At 40.4% G+C, this 18,092-nt stretch overlaps 1 protein-coding gene across 1 annotated transcript in view; it reads right to left on the reverse strand.

Moving 5' to 3' along the window:
- LOC128371710 (uncharacterized) overlaps nt 1–8,640 on the reverse strand; it is a 30,489-nt gene extending 21,849 nt beyond the window's left edge. Inside the window, exons 1-2 of the mRNA XM_053332089.1 lie at nt 8,153–8,640; nt 7,829–8,034 (exon numbers count right to left, since the gene is read on the reverse strand). Of these exons, the coding sequence (XP_053188064.1) occupies nt 7,829–8,034; nt 8,153–8,614 (668 nt within the window). The 5' untranslated portion in view covers nt 8,615–8,640. The remainder of the gene's footprint in view (nt 1–7,828; nt 8,035–8,152) is intronic.
- Nucleotides 8,641–18,092: the final 9,452 nt, after the last annotated feature.

Genomic DNA, 18,092 nt, shown 5'->3' on the forward strand with positions numbered 1-18,092 from the left:
CAGGTAAAGAGCCTGTGTGTCATCCTGGACAGCCCACTATCTTTCTTTCGAAGCCCACATCAATAACGTTACTCGGTCTGCATACTTCCATCTACGTAACATCAATCGTCTCCGTCCCTCACTTTCACCAACCTGCACCGCTATCCTGGTAAACACCCTGATCACATCCCGTCTGGACTACTGTAACTCTCTCCTCTTTGGTCTTCCGCCAAAATCTTTCCACAAACTCCAACTGGTCCAGAACGCAGCCGCTCGTATCATAACCAGAACTTAACTTAACTTAAACTCCTCTTTAAGATTCCACTCCTTACGTTCAAGATCCTTCACAACCTGGCACCATCATATCTCTCTGAACTTATTCACATCTACACACCTTCTCGAACTCTCCGATCCTCTGCCAACTTAACCACCATGAGGTCAAGAGCTTTCAACCGATCTGCCCCCCCCAACCCCAACCCCCCTGACCCTAACCCCCCCCCGCCTCAGGAACTCTCTCCCACCAGACATTCGCACTTCAGACTCTGTCTCCACCTTTAAGTCCCGCCTGAAAACGCACCTATTCAGAGTGGCCTACTCTGTCTCCCACTAACTGTACAAATCTTCATTCTTGTTTATTTATTGTATTAATGCACTTTGTAGTCACATTCATATTTCTTCTTTATCTTTGCACTAAATGTCACCTGATTTATATTGTTTGATCTACTGTTGTTGTGTTATATGTGCCTTGTAAGGTGACCTTTACGTAAATAAAATGCATTAAGTGCATGCATAGAGGTTTTGCAGTGTTAAAACTAAAATAGTACCTTCTGCTTTTACATCTGAACTTAAGCTCACTGTCAGTCATTAGAACAAATTAAGCTGATACTGTTTTTATTCAGAGGTGTGACTTCCTGTCAGCATGTTCAGACCTCTGTGTGACATTTTTTCTTTACTGGACAGTCGAGACACAAACTGACTGATAAACCAGGACAAGGTTCAGCTGTCAGTTTGATGTTGATCATGAAGACTGTGAGCAGCTTGCTGGTTGTTCTCCTCACAGGTACTCTGCTCTTTAACTTTCTATAAGCCTGACTGCACATTGACTTTTTCATATGAGACAGTTTCTGTGGTTTGTATGAAACAACAGATTTTAGCTACTAACAGCCCTGAAAGTGTTGTAGACTCTGTTTGTCTTTCTGTCTTCAGTCAGTGGATCCAGCAGCACGGAGGTTGTTGGTCGAGCAGGTGAGGACGTCACTCTGCCCTGTAAATATGACATCAAGTATAACGGACCAACAGCAGTCTGTTGGGGTCGAGGATCACTGCCGCTGTCAGGCTGCAACAACCAGATCATCTCCACAGACGGATATCAAGTGACAACCAGAGATTCCAGCAGGTATCAGTTACTGAGACGACTGAAGGATGGAGATGCTTCTCTGACGATCCTGAAGACCACAGAGGAAGATGCTGGACTGTACGGATGCAGAGTGGAGATAGCTGGTTGGTTCAATGATGAAAAACATCACATCGATCTGACCATTGAGAAAGGTAAGAAATGGTTTTATAGAATAATAAAGTTTGTGCAGGAAGTTACTTGAAGCTTCTTATTCTACTTATGTTCAGTGTTCAGAGGTTTGATGTTTGATTTAGAGCATTATCATTTAATCTACCAATTAATTACTTGATTAACTGATTTTTTGCTTACTTAATAAAATGTCAGTAAACTGTGAAAAATGTCCATCAAGAGTTCCAACAGTCCAAACCTCAAAGATAATCACTTTATTATCATAGAAGAGAATAAAAACCTCATGCATGATGCACACTATGTTTAGCTCTAGCCACGACCACAGCAGCCACCACAACAGAGACAGGAAGTGATGTCACAACTGACAATGAAACTACAGAGTCCACAGTGACGCTGGTCCAGGAGGTGAGTTGAAGTCAGGAGGAAGACCAGAAATGATAATAATTACAAATATAATTATAACACAACATTAACAGTAACTGTACAAATAAAACATCTTTTATTTGTTGACAGTCGTGGAGCTCACCTGTTCAGAAGGTAAACAGTCCGCACATCTTCATCGGACACACATTCAGACTCTCCTTCATCATCTTCATACCTGCTCTGCTGCTGACAGCTGCTTACAGTCAGTATACACACATACACACACACACACACACACACACACACACACACACACACACACAATCCCCAACAGTGACCAAACATGTCCATGGTAACCTTTGAGGAGGACCATAGACACGTTTGGTCACTTTTGGGGACATTACATAGACTCACATTCATTTCTGTAGATTCACACTAATCTCAACCACTGACCCCAAAATCAACCTTTTCCAGTTTGGGACACAACTTTCGTCTCCAGTTGGACAAACTGTCTCGTTTAACTGATCCTAAGTCTGATATTTGTCAGTTTTCTGAAATGTTTGTTCATTATTACATATACACACATACATGGTGCGTCTGAATGTGATTTCAGTCATGTGATTAAAACTGTTTCAGTCTGACTTTAAACACAGAAACAAATGAAAGAAGCTTCATGAAGTTGGATCAGTGTGTTTATTGACAGCCAGTCACACGTCGCCCTCATGTGGCCACATTAGATCATTACATCATGAAAACCAAACTTCAATCATTTAAAACTGATTTTTGTTTTATTTCCTGTGTCTGCAGGAGTGTGGCGGTCCAATCAGAGCGCAGGGACTGATGAGAGGCTGAACCAATCAGAGGAGCAGGAGAGCTCTGTGTAGAAATGATCAGCTGGTTATTGCTGCTGAATAATGTTTAATAAAGAACTACTGAAAGAGTTCATGTATATTCCCAATCACATGCGGCTTCTTTTCTTTTCACAGCACTAGTATTCTGGTTTTTATTTTATAGTACTACCGTGATGATTTTGTATCATCTTTTAAACCTGCATGTACACTAGGGTTACACATCTCTCTGTGATAAACATGATGCATCTAGATTCACAGGTTACGATTCGATTCATAAACGATATCCTTTTATTACAGACCGATTTGATTCTACGGTTAATATTTGTTGTAGATATTTTATAAAGTAAAGAAGCCAATTCTATGAAAGTGACAGTACAATATGTTCTTTACAAATATGTAAAAGACCTCATATCCCCCCAAGCATTGTGGCTTTATGGCAAAAAAAACAGAACAACAAAATCACACAATGTATTTATTTTTAGACATGGACCAAAAAAAAGTCTGGCTGAAGTGTTGGATGGGTACTCCAGAGGTAAAAGTAGCAGAGAACATTTCAGCCTGAACATCGTGTTATATGATCAGCTCCATCACTCAGGCTGATGCTGTCGTTCTTCACCTCCTCCGTTTTCCGTGTTGACACTTGTTTATCACTCATGCTAATACCAGCTAGGCAGCTACGGAGCTACCAACCAGCTTCAGCTCTCGCGTTGTTTTAGAGACGCTGACGCGTGTGATGCCGCCTACTGACTCCAAGTCTCGCGATACCTGATCCATGACTCTGCAACCGATCCATGACTCTACAACCGATCCCTGACTCTACAACCGATCCATGACTGTACAACCGATCCACGACTCTACAACTGATCCACGACTCTACAACCGATCCACGACTCTACAACCGATCCATGACTGTACAACCGATCCATGACTGTACAACCGATCCACGACTCTACAACTGATCCACGACTCTACAACTGATCCGCGACTCTACAACCGATCCACGACTCTGCAACCGATCCCTGACTCTGCAACCGATCCGCGACTCTGCAACCGATCCACGACTCTACAACCGATCCATGACTGTACAACCGATCCACGACTCTGCAACCGATCCACGAGTCTACAACCGATCCACGACTCTACAACCGATCCACGACTCTACAACCGATCCACGACTCTGCAACCGATCCATCTAGGAATTCATGGCTAATTCGTATCATTTGAGGAAGCTGCTACCGATGCAGCCGTATCTCTCACTTGTTGAACCAAATATTTGGTCGCATCAGTTTATCATTCACAACCCTAATGTACTCCTGTAAAATACTGAGTGGGATTGGCATGTGACTGTCAGGTGACCTGGGCCTTTGTAGATTTAAGATGGTGACTATTCAGTTGGTCTTTAGTCTGAAGAAGAGCAGCAAGCTGGAAACATCACCTGTGGTATCTTATTAAATTGACCTGCATTGGGAGCTGCAGTGTGCAGACTTTTTTCCTGCTTTTACTGAAGTGTGATTTCAAATACAGGACTTTTATTTGTAAAGATGGATTTTTACTCTTTGGCATTTCTACTTTTACTTTTGTAAAAGTTCTCAATACTTCTTATACCACTGTATTATATAGACTTTACATACTGTATACATGGTGTATGAAAGCCTCCACCTACATATCTATATATATGTTGTGTTAAAGTTGTACTTCCTGACAGTAACCACCAGATGGCAGTGTTTATTTCTCTATCAGTCAGATTAGTGTGTGTGTATCAGGTATTACTGATTTTGTGAGGACATTCATCTGTTTACTGTGTGTGTGTGTGTGTGTGTGTGTCTGTGTGTGTCTCAATGTTCAGGATTAAAGAGCTTATTGTACTCTAGGATGGATAACTTGGACTGTAACTGTAGCTGATTGGGAGTATGGGACCAGTGTGGAGTATCAGTAAGAATGCAGCAATGCTGATTTATCTTCAGTAGTCTTTATTACTAACAACAGATAGTTGTGTCTGTGGTTGTTTCCACCACTGCAGTGAAAAGCCACTTCAACATGTTCAGTACTTCAGAGGTGTGACTTCCTGTCAGTATGTTCACACCTCAGCGTTAAAGTTTTGTCTTTACTGGACAGTTGAGCCACAATCTGACTGATAAACCAGGAAAAGGTTCAGCTGCCAGTTTGATGTTGATCATGAAGACTGTGAGCAGCTTGCTGGTTGTTCTCCTCACAGGTACTCTGCTCTTTAACTTTCTATAAGCCTGACTGCACATTGACTTTTTCATATGAGACAGTTTCTGTGGTTTGTATGAAACAACAGATTTTAGCTGCCAACAGCCCTGAAAGTGTTGTAGACTCTGTTTGTCTTTCTGTCTTCAGTCAGTGGATCCAGCAGCAGGAAGGTTGTTGGTCGAGCAGGTGAGGACGTCACTCTGCCCTGTAAATATGACATCAAGTATAACGGACCAACAGCAATTTGTTGGCGTCGAGGATCACTGCCACGTTCAGGCTGCAACAACCAGATCATCTACATAAATGGATATAAAGTGATAGAAAGAATCAGAGCTTCCAGCAGGTATCAGTTACTGGGACGACTGGAGGATGGAGATGTTTCTCTGACGATCCTGAAGACCACAGAGGAAGATGCTGGACGGTACGGATGCTTAGTGGAGATACGTGGGCCGTTCAATGATGAAAAACATCACATCGATCTGACCATTGAGAAAGGTAAGAAATGGTTTTATAAAATAATAAAGTTTGTGCAGGAAGTTACTTGAAGGACGAAGGTGAAGCTTCTTATTCTACTTATGTTCAGTGTTCAAAGGTTTGATGTTTGATTTAGAGCATTATCAATTAATCTACCAATTAATTACATGATTAACTGATTTTTTTCTTACTTAATAAAATGTCAGTAAACTGTGAAAAATGTCCATCAAGAGTTCCAACAGTCCAAACCTCAAGTGATGTCACAACTGACAATGAAACTACAGAGTCCACAGTGACGCTGGTCCAGGAGGTGAGTTGAAGTCAGGAGGGAGACCAGAAATGATAATAATTACAAATATAATTCTAACACAACATTAACAGTAACTGTACAAATAAAACATCTTTTATTTGTTTATTTGTTGACAGTCGTGGAGCTCACCTGTTCAGCAGGTAAACAGTCTGCACATCTTCATCGGACACACATTCAGACTCTCCTTCATCATCTTCATACCTGCTCTGCTGCTGACAGCTGCTTACAGTCAGTACACACACACACACACACACACACACACACACACACACGGTCCCCAACAGTGACCAAACATGTCCATGGTAACCTTTGAGGAGGACCATAGACACGTTTGGTCACTTTTGGGGACATTACATAGACTCACATTCATTTCTGTAGATTTACACTAATCTCAACCACTGACCCGAAAATCAACCTTTTCCAGTTTGGGACACGATTTTCGTCTCCTGTTGGACAAACTGTCTCATTTAACTGGTCCTAAGTCTGATATTTGTCAGTTTTCTGAAATGTTTGTTCATTATTACATATACACACATACATGGTGCGTCTGAATGTGATTTCAGTCATGTGATTAAAACTATTTCAGTCTGACTTTAAACACAGAAACAAATGAAAGAAGCTTCATGAAGTTGGATCAGTGTGTTTATTGACAGCCAGTCACACGTCGCCCTCATGTGGCCACATTAGATCATTACAGCATGAAAACCAAACTTCAATCATTTAAAACTGATTTTTGTTTTATTTCCTGTGTCTGCAGGAGTGTGGCGGTCCAATCAGAGCGCAGGGACTGATGAGAGGCTGAACCAATCAGAGGAGCAGGAGAGCTCTGTGTAGAAATGATCAGCTGGTTATTGCTGCTGAATAATGTTTAATAAAGAACTACTGAAAGAGTTCATTTATGTTACTTAAACTCAACTCAAGGAGACAAAATATATATTTCTAACTCATTATATTATTATTATTATCATTATTATATATTTTTTGGACTTTCTGAAATGTTTTCACAAAATAAATATTAATGTTAAGTTAAATATGTCACCTCCAAACAGAAACCAATCAACAGCCTTCAAAGTTCACGTTTCTGTCTACATGATGTTTAAATGTTAACTCTAAAAATGATGAGTTCCAAATTATGAATGGAGACTTACTTTCCTTTTTTTTTTTTAAATTTTCTCAGTGTGAAAGAAGAAGCGTTAAACTTGACCAAACTCTCTCTCCTCTGAAATGACTAAATTATGGAAAGATTCTTCTTACTGCTGGTGATGATGTGGAAACTATCTGACCCATAAAACATTATTTTAAACATGTAAATTCTTAGTCAGTGGATGAAATTCAAGGATTTATATTGTTGTTCCAGCCATATGGATACATGAGAAGAATGAACAAACTTAGGTCCTGGTGATATCTCATATTAAAATCAAAATCAGAAGCTTGAACTCCTTTGTGACTACATTAGGATGCGTGAATGTTCAGTGAGCGCTCCAGCAGTGACGGACAGTCAGGCCACAACTCTTTAACAAACTCTGTAGCACTTTCGAAGTCATCAAAATTGTAATAATGTTCGATTGATGGCGTTTCTCTTTCACAGTACGTGAGGTTTTCTCTCAGTCGCTTGGCATCAAACTTTAGCACCTAAAACCGAAGAAGAAAAGAACAAGATGACGAGCGGAACAAGAGTTTCCACTAAACTGCTGTCATGGTTTAAGTGTGTGGTGGATACAGGATGCTATTTCCTCAACGTCATCAATGAGTTGTGTGCAGAATCACAAAACACAATGAGTAACACTAAAAAAATACTGACAGCATCAGGAAAAAACTCACTGGCAACCCCCAGAGGAAGTAAGGTATCTGCAAAATATGCAAAGTTTGAAAGTCTTTGCAGTTGTGGTTTGTGAGCTTCCTTCTTGCACAAAGTGAACTATTATATTTATCTTGAGAGCATCAGGTTCTGTCTCAATACATTAGACTCATTTCCCTTAAACATTATATAAGCATGATACATATTAACACAGTTTAATATCCTGATGTCGCTGAAAAGTGGCGATGCATAAAGGACCAGTAGAAGATAAATAAGAGTTTTTAACTGAAAATCAAAGATGAACATATTGTTACCTGTGAGTCCCACACATGGCCTCAGGCCTCCAGATGAAGCGACCATCTCTGTAAGCACAGACAGCGTTCGGCTCGTCAGTCAGCAAAGGAAATCCTGAGAACAGCTCCTGATTGGCTGGACTGTGGACCAGGACAGCGTACATCACTTCCTGTTTGTACAGGGCGGTCTTGAACACCCGCATGACGGGCTGAGCACCGGAGCAAAGCTGGAGGAAATAAAACAAGATTTAATGAAAGAGTCACAACCAAACACAGACACAGCGTGCTGTAGTACTCTGTCCTCTCCTGATAGTTAAATATTAACAGACCCTGACAGGTTTATACCTGCTGGCTGTAGGCTGTCAGCACCTCCTCCAGCGGGAAGGTGAAGCGGTACGAGCCCAGCCTGGAGGAGTCCAGGAAGGCCGGCGAGGTGGCGAACTTCCCCAGAAAGCTTTGCTGTTTCTGAGCCTGCTCCTCTGTCCGGTCTGGGTAGATCTGGTCCAGGAGCCTCGGCTCAGCAGACTGGATGTCCTCAGGTCTCACCATCAGATTCCACCACACCAGCCCCAGAGGATCAGGGTCACGGAAACCTTTACTCGCCTTGATACCACGTAAACCTTTTCCATTTGTGTCATGTTTCAGATGAGTCACATGAAACTCTGGTCGAGGGTACGGCAGGATGTTTTCTTTGAGGAGATATACGTTTTCCAACTCTTTAGCTTCCTCTTTTAATTCACTCAGATTCAGATGGCGACCAAAACAATTGTTTTCATTGTATCCTCTCTTGGTTCTCTGTCTTTCCATGGTCCGGTAAAAAAAGTCTTTACTGTGTGTCGTCTCTCTCTGTTATCAGACAGCACAGTGCTCAACTAATATGGACTTTGACAAAGAGCCACTCCTACTTTGTTTTGAAGACCATCATTACGTTATCATGATGATGTCACACAAGGGGGAGTGAAGAATGACAAGAAATGTTTGCTTTCCATACTACACAGGATGTGCTCTCAGTGGTGTCAAAAGCAGCACTGAGATCTAACAGGAAGATGCACCAGCACTGTCTCTGTGCCATGATGAAATCCTCAAATAAACTATGACTATTATAGTAAGCACTGCTATACTGTTATCACATATAAGCCATGAGTAGGTTTATTGGCTAGCTTACTGACACTATTTTAGGGTTACGGTTAGGTTTTCGGTGAGAGTGTAATGGCCGTGTTTGATTTAAGACACTAACTTGTCGAAATTTGCACACTGCACAAGTACGTACATAGTTTACTAACAGAAGTGTGTGATATGAAACAGTGTCAGACTAAGGTGGATTAGTCAGATCATCTCTTTGAAGTCCGTTTACATTAACGATGTGCACATGGTGCTAAGGTGAAGCATGGGTTGGAATACTTCGACACAAGCAGGAAGCAGTGTGTGGAACTAGTTAGACACCAAACCCAAACCAAAGAATGGACTGACAGGAAGTCAAACCTCTGAAGTACTGAACATGTTGAAGTGGCTTTTCACTGCAGTCGTGGAAACAACCACAGACACAACTATCTGTTGTTAGTAATAAAGACTACTGAAGATAAATCAGCATCGCTGCATTCTTACTGATGCTCCACACTGGTCCCGTACTCCCAACCAGCTACAGTTACAGTCCAAGTTATCCATCCTAGAGTACAAGAAGCTCTTTCATCCTGAACGTTGAGACACACACACACACACACACACACACACACACACACACACACACACACACACACTGTCCTCACATCAGTAATACCTGATACACACACATCTGACTGATAGAGAAATGAACACTGCCATCTGGTGGTTACTGTCAGGAAGTACAACTTTAACACAACATACATATAGATATGTAGGTGGAGGGTTTTATACAGTTTATAAAGTCTATATAATACAGTGGTGTCAGAAATATTGAGACCTTTTAAGTAAAAGTAGAAATGCCAAAATATAAAAATCTTTATTTAGAATTCAAATTCAAATTCAGACTTCAGTAAAAGTACAAAATTATAAGTTTCTTAAAAATATCAAAAGTAAAAATACTCCTCATTCTATTTGCACACAGTGTTTTACATATCTATAAATATAAATAATATACATACACACACACACACACACAGAGAATCTATGAGATGAATGTATTATTTAATTGCACAACCACTTTCAAATTAATTATGCAAAATATAGAGTGCTTTCCCCAATATTTTACATGAACATAATATTATGAATATGTATATGAACATAATAAATTAAACATTGAATAATCACACAATATTTAAAACAATACCAATAAAACCATCAGGAAACATGAGCTTTATGTATGAATGTTATATAAGAGTGTATTAGGCTTTACAACCAAGCAAAAGGGCTTTAACATGAATAGTAATAGATAGTGAGCAGTGAGGTGATGTTAGCTCTTCTCTTTCATGTTAGTCAAAATCCTGTCTGCAGCTTTGTGAATCAACTGTAATTTTACTTTGTAGGGAGCCAGTAAAATGTTAAATATCATAATAAAAGCATGTTTCAGTGTACTTAAGTGTCAAAAATGGTCTAATATTGGAGATGTTCCTGTAAATAATTTAAATATATTATTAGAAGTGCTATCAAAGCAGGTAGCTGGTCTGAAGAGTGAAGCCAATGCTGAAGCTGCATTCTCTCTAACGGCCAGCAGGGGTCAGCAGAGCACAATCCTACTTCTCACTTGATTCATTAGCTCAGTGAACACTTTCCTGATGAGTTTATGGTCTCAGTCGCTAGTTTCAAGTCTTCTTCAATACAACATGATGTTCACTTTGTACATTATGGACCCATTTAGAGTAAAATAGATAACAAACAGGGTGTGGCTATGTTGTGATTGACAATGACCACAGCAATGACGTTGATAATGTAATGTAACCATGGCAAACCTCCAGATTCACAAAGTATAAGTGTAGCTGCCGTTATTTCAGTGTGTTTTCAGTTCATGAACGTTATATAACTGCCTTAAAAAAAGTCTTGTTCAACATTTGGTTGTATTAAAAGAGCCTCTAAGGAATCAGCTGTTCTGTTTTTCTGGTAAACATTGTGACTACATTAGGATGCGTGACTCTTCAGTGAGCGCTTCAGTGGTGACCGATAGTTGGGCCACAAGTTTTTAACAAAATCTGTTGCTTTGTCTAAATTGTGGAACTTCTCATGAGGTATAATTGGAGGTTTTCCTTTGTCACAGTACGTGAGGTGACGTCTCAGTCGGTTACTGTCAAACTTCAGCGACTGAAACAGAAGAACAGAGCGGGATGGTGAGCAGGAGAACAACACTTTCCATAAAAAAGCTGTTATAATCCGAATGTTTAAGCATTTCATTAAAGTCGTCATCAGTAAGATGTGTGCAGGCATCCTATCACCCTCCTAACATTACTTTATTGTTTTCATGCTCAGGCTGTGCAATATGATGATACATAATGTGTAACGAGAGAAAAACGTTCATCTTTTCATATTTTGCTCTGTTGTTTATTTAGTTGTGACACAAATCACTGTTACTTTGTAATGCACCAGATTTCAGATTACTTTTTGGTAATCAGTTACTTACAGTTTCAAATACCAATGAATTTTCTGTGTTACGTACTTAATTCCTCCCTGTGGAAAGTAATGACACTACTAGTTACATTACTTTTGCGTTACTCCTTCGCAACGCCAGTGATGTGTAAAAATAATCTATCAACAGATAAAATAATATCTAAATAGTCTTGATCATCATAACAAGTAATGACTGCCTCAAAATAATATATATGTGGCAGTAACTAATGTGATTACTGACTGTAATGCGTTACAGGTAAATGTCGTGACTACAGTAACCAACACAGGTCAAATGTTAGCTTTAAATATTGTTTGGGTTTGTGTGGGCTTGATGCTGTTCACATTATCAAAATATCAATAATTAACTTGCATACAAGTCAACTGTACTGATAAGTTTGACTTTATTGATTTAACATTATTGGTGCTGTTAAAATAATAATTGCCACCACAGGTGTTTGGTAACAAGTTGAGTTGTAAAGGTGTGAACCATGAGGTGCAGTATAGGGCCATCTGTTCTGCTGCTGATAAAAAAATAAATGATTTAACTGAACGCTGTAAAGAGGTTGGGTGTGAAGTGTATGCAGATTACACTGAATCATGCAACAGCTGTCCAGTGACACTGAACCAAACATGCTCTCATTAAACAGAATAGTACTCAGAGGATTTACAACAAACTGATCAAAAGGAAGTAGAAGTCAGTGAATTGAAATGTCACTCTGGACTCTCAGCTCGGGTTTGAAGCCCATATTAGGACATTTTACTCAGAAAAGTCAGAGTTAAAGATACTGAATGTAAACATATAATATGCCTTCCTAAACCCACCTTGTGTAATTTATATAAAGAGTATGAACGGAAGTATTTGTATGATGTATTCTCTGATCAGTGAGGTAAATGATCGTACCTGTCCAATCTCCATATGCAGGGCGACGGCGACATTATCCCAAACATAATACTCATGGGAACCAAATGGCTTTACTTCCACCTGCTTTTCCTCTGGTCTGAGGACAAAGTCATATCTGACACAAACACAAACACACATCTTTAATAAACTCCAAAACTAATAAACTATTTATTTTAGTTTGTGTTTTGTTCTTATTACAAAGCATCAGAGTGTCACTGTGAGGAAGTGTCTCTGCTATTTTGCCCCTTTTTCTCTCATGTTATGAATACTGGGGATATTTTAAACATATCTGTGACATTTTATTCACCAACAGCTGTTTAGGTTTCTCTAAACACCTGCAGGCTGTTTCTGTAGCTATTTACATGGAGTCTGTATTATTAATGAACACCTGCTCCGATTGGCTGGAGGTGTGGCCCCCAACCTGGTGAAGGTGGGTCTTCCTGAAGTTAATCTTCGAGAAGGCTGTAAAGACTTTTATCTGCTGAACAAGCAGCTGTTCATCCTCCAGCTGTGAAGTTACGTCTGTACTCAGCAAAGTGCTGAGCAGGTGACCTCACCCTAAAACTTCCTGCTGATCTCATTTGACTTTCTGGTGTGATGTTGTAATGAGTATCACCTCAACACCACTCTGCACCACTCTGCAGCCCAGAACTTCTACTTTTCAAATAACTCATAAATATTAAATCAGGAGAGTTTAACTGGAAATCAAAGATGAACATGTTACCTGTGAGTCTCACACATGGCCTCAGGCCTCCAGATGAAGTGACCATCTCTGTAAGCACAGACAGCGTCAGTCAGTAAAGGATATTCTGCGAACAGCTCCTGATTGGCTGGACTGTGGACCAGGACAGCATACATCACTTCCTGTTTGTAAAGGGCGGTCTTGAACACCCGCATGACGGGCTGAGCGCCGGAGCAAAGCTGGAGGAAATAAAACAAGATTTAATGAAAGAGTCACAACCAAACACAGACACACAACAGCTTCACATATGAAGTCATTCAGTAAAATGTGACAGCATGTTACTTGAACTCTACAAGGCTGTTACTGCTTCACAATGAAGCCTTTTAAAGTGAAGCAGCAGTGACAGTGAACACGACTCTGAGACTAAAGACACCAGTAGACAGGAGGATGTGGTTGACCTCTGAAAGTACAGACAGGACTGTAGAAGTGAAACTAAACTCTAAGACGGCCTACACCTGCTGGCTGTAGGCCGTCAGCAGCTCCTCCAGCGGGAAGGTGAAGCGGTACGAGCCCAGCCTGGAGGAGTCCAGGAAGGCCGGCGAGGTTGCGAACTCCCCCAGAAAGCTTTTCTGTTTCTGAGCCTGCTCCTCTGTCCGGTCTGGGTATATCTGGTCCAGGAGCCTCGTCTCAGCAGACTGGATGTCCTCAGGTCTCACCATCAGACTCCACCACACCAGCCACAGAGGACCCTTAGGATCACGGTCACAGAAACCTTTAATCCATCTGATGCCATGTAGTCCTTCTCCATCTGTATCATGTTTCAGATGAGTCACATGAAACTCTGGTTGAGGGTACGGTGGGATGTGGTCGTTGAAGAGATATCTTTTCTTTTCGGTTTCCAAATCTTTAGTTTTCTCTTTCAATTCTCTCAGTTTCAGGTGCTGACCGTAACAAACGTGTCTTTTATATCCTCTCCTGTTGATCTGTCTTTCCATGGTCGGGTGATACAAAGACAAAGTCCTTACAGTCTGTTGTCAAACTGCACAGTGCTGAACAAATATTAAGTCTGAAGAGCCACCCCTAACATCAGAGGAGGAGGAGTCATGAGTCAATGGTTTGAGTTATGGGAAGTCCTCTGTTCCTCTCTCTGAGTGAACTGTGATCTTACTTTCATCTGTCTGATATAGTTTTATTGTACATGTTGTGGATCAGATTATTTATAGTTTAGTGAGAAACATACATTCAGTTAATCTAACAGACATGATTGGTTTATTGTTCCTGTGAGATGATAAAGCCAATAAAGCAGCAGATGCATGTGCAGTGATGCTGTTCTGTTTATAGAACAGTTGTTACTATTGTTGAAACGTGTTACACACAACAAGCTTTATCTACAAACTTTTAGTTGACCAAAATCTTACAATTAACTTCCATGAAGTGAAAACACACTGAAACTGTGATGCCTTCAGCTCTACTCTGTGAATCTGGGGTTAAACGTTATCAATGTCAGTTATAAGGTAACGGTGCCTTAAAGAATACTTGAACAAAATGAAGACTTGAAACTAGTGATTGAGACTATAAACTCATTATAAAGTGTTTATTGAGGCAAGGGCGTAGGTTTGGTCTCAACATTGGTAGGGACAATATAACAGCATAACCTGCATGTACATTTTTTGCTGGGGACGGGCATGTCTGCCGGACTGGTCGGATTGCATTTGTCTGTACAGTGTGAGTCAGTGTGTGTCAGTGTGTGTCTGCGTGTGGGGGCGGGCGGGCGTTTGGTCATCAGCCAAATGAGACTCTGACTCTGAACATAATGCAAATCATTCACTCAGTAACGGTCGGGTCAAATTTATCTTTGCAAAATATGGGAAGACAATCTAAATGACCTCTATAACTACACTCCAAAGATAATGCAAATAAGGTTGCTTAAAAGTTGTAGGGACAATTTGGGCCTCCTGAAAAGTTGGTAGGGTCATGTCTCTACCGTCCCTATGCCAACCTACACCCATGTATTGAGGTGATAAATGAAGTAGAAGTTGGCTCATTTTCTCATAGACTTCTTTACTATCAGACTTCTTCTTGCTTCATAAAGGCACATAAAGTTGTTTATAAGTTTATAATTCTTTATATTTTAAAAGTTTCCTCACTGATAGATGAGTGCTGTACTGTAAAGACAAAACAGTATTTTAGCTGCTCTACAGTTCTACATAATAATTTTATTTATGAAGTATTTTTCAAGCTTTCCAAATTAAAACAATCATAAATCTGCGTGAGGAGAATGAAAATATGAATTATGTCTGAGTTGAGTTTAAGTAATATAAATGAACTCTTTCAGTAGTTCTTTATTAAACATTATTCAGCAGCAATAACCAGCAGATCATTTCTACACAGAGCTCTCCTGCTCCTCTGATTGGTTCTGCCTCTCAGCAGTCCACTACACCATGTATACAGTATGTAAAGTCTATATAATACAGTGGTGTAAGAAGTATTGAGACCTTTTACAAAAGTAAAAATCCATCTTTACAAATAAAAGTCCTGTATTTGAAATCACACTTCAGTAAAAGCAGGAAAACAGTCTGCACACTGCAGCTCCCAATGCAGGTCAATTTAATAAGATACCACAGGTGATGTTTCCAGCTTGCTGCTCTTCTTCAGACTAAAGACCAACTGAATAGTCACCATCTTAAATCTACAAAGGCCCAGGTCACCTGACAGTCACATGATGTGCCAATCCCACTCAGTATTTTACAGGTGTACATTAGGGTTGTGAACGATAAATCGATGCGACCGGATATTCGGTTCAACAAGTGAGAGATATGGCTGCATCGGTAGCAGCTTCCTCAATCGATACGAATTAGCCACGAATTCCTGGATGGATCGGTTGTAGAGTCGTGGATCGGTTGCAGAGTCGTGGATTGGTTGCAGAGTCGTGGATCGGTTGTAGAGTCATGGATCGGACAGTCACATGATGTGCCAATCCCACTCAGTATTTTACAGGAGTACATGCAGGTTTAAAAGATGACACAAAATCATCACGGTAGTACTATAAAATAAAAACCAGAATACTAGTGCTGTGAAAAGACAAGAAGCCGCATGTGATTGGGAATATACATGAACTCTTTCAGTAGTTCTTTATTAAACATTATTCAGCAGCAATAACCAGCTGATCATTTCTACACAGAGCTCTCCTGCTCCTCTGATTGGTTCAGCCTCTCATCAGTCCCTGCGCTCTGATTGGACCGCCACACTCCTGCAGACACAGGAAATAAAACAAAAATCAGTTTTAAATGATTGAAGTTTGGTTTTCATGATGTAATGATCTAATGTGGCCACATGAGGGCGACGTGTGACTGGCTGTCAATAAACACACTGATCCAACTTCATGAAGCTTCTTTCATTTGTTTCTGTGTTTAAAGTCAGACTGAAACAGTTTTAATCACATGACTGAAATCAGATTCAGACGCACCATGTATGTGTGTATATGTAATAATGAACAAACATTTCACAAAACTGACAAATATCAGACTTAGGATCAGTTAAACGAGACAGTTTGTCCAACTGGAGACGAAAGTCATGTCCCAAACTGGAAAAGGTTGATTTTGGGGTCAGTGGTTGAGATTAGTGTGAATCTACAGAAATGAATGTGAGTCTATGTAATGTCCCCAAAAGTGACCAAACGTGTCCATGGTCCTCAAAGGTTACCATGGACATGTTTGGTCACTGTTGGGGACCGTGTGTGTGTGTGTGTGTGTGTGTGTGTGTGTGTGTGTACTGACTGTAAGCAGCTGTCAGCAGCAGAGCAGGTATGAAGATGATGATGAAAACTTTCACTCTGTTTCCGATGAAGATGAGCAGACTGTTTACCTGCTGAACAGGTGAGCTCCACGACTGTCAACAAACAAACAAATAAAAGATGTTTTATTTGTACAGTTACTGTTAATGTTGTGTTAGAATTATATTTGTAATTATTATCATTTCTGGTCTTCCTCCTGACTTCAACTCACCTCCTGGACCAGCGTCACTGTGGACTCTGTAGCTTCATTGTCAGTTGTGACATCACTTCCTGTCTCTGTTGTGGTGGCTGCTGTGGTCGTGGCTAGAGCTAAACATAGTGTGCATCATGCATGAGGTTTTTATGCTCTTCTATGATAATAAAGTGATTATCTTTGAGGTTTGGACTGTTGGAACTCTTGATGGACATTTTTCACAGTTTACTGACATTTTATTAAGTAAGCAAAAAATCAGTTAATCAAGTAATTAATTGGTAGATTAATTGATAATGCTCTAAATCAAACATCAAACCTCTGAACACTGAACATAAGTAGAATAAGAAGCTTCACCTTCATCCTTCAAGTAACTTCCTGCACAAACTTTATTATTCTATAAAACCATTTCTTACCTTTCTCAATGGTCAGATTGAAGTGATGTTTTTCATCATTGAACATCCCAGATATCTTCACTCTGCATCCGTACAGTCCAGCATCTTCCTCTGTGGTGTTCAGGATCGTCAGAGAAGCATCTCCATCCTCCAGTCGTCCCAGTAACTGATACCTGCTGGAAGCTCTGGTTGTCACTTTATATCCGTCTGTGGAGATGATCTGGTTGTTGCAGCCTGACGCTGGTATTGATCCTAGACCCCAACAAACCGGCGTTGGTCCGTGATACTGGATGTCATATTCACAGGGCAGAGTGACGTCCTCACCTGCTCGACCAACAACCTTCCTGCTGCTGGATCCACTGACTGAAGACAGAAAGACAAACAGAGTCTACAACACTTTCAGGGCTGTTAGCAGCTAAAATCTGTTGTTTCATACAAACCACAGAAACTGTCTCATATGACATAAAGTCAATGTGCAGTCAGGCTTATAGAAAGTTAAAGAGCAGAGTACCTGTGAGGAGAACAACCAGCAAGCTGCTCACAGTCTTCATGATCAACATCAAACTGGCAGCTGAACCTTGTCCTGGTTTATCAGTCAGTTTGTGTCTCGACCGCCCAGTAAAGAAAAAACTTCCCACTGAACATCCTGACAGGAAGTCACACCTCTGAATAAAAACAGCATCAGCTTAATTTGTTCTAATGACTGACAGTGAGCTCATGTTCAGATGTAAAAACAGAAGTTACTATTTTA

Source organism: Scomber japonicus, chromosome 13 (genome assembly GCF_027409825.1).
Source record: "Scomber japonicus isolate fScoJap1 chromosome 13, fScoJap1.pri, whole genome shotgun sequence".
NCBI classification, from domain to species: domain Eukaryota; kingdom Metazoa; phylum Chordata; class Actinopteri; order Scombriformes; family Scombridae; genus Scomber; species Scomber japonicus.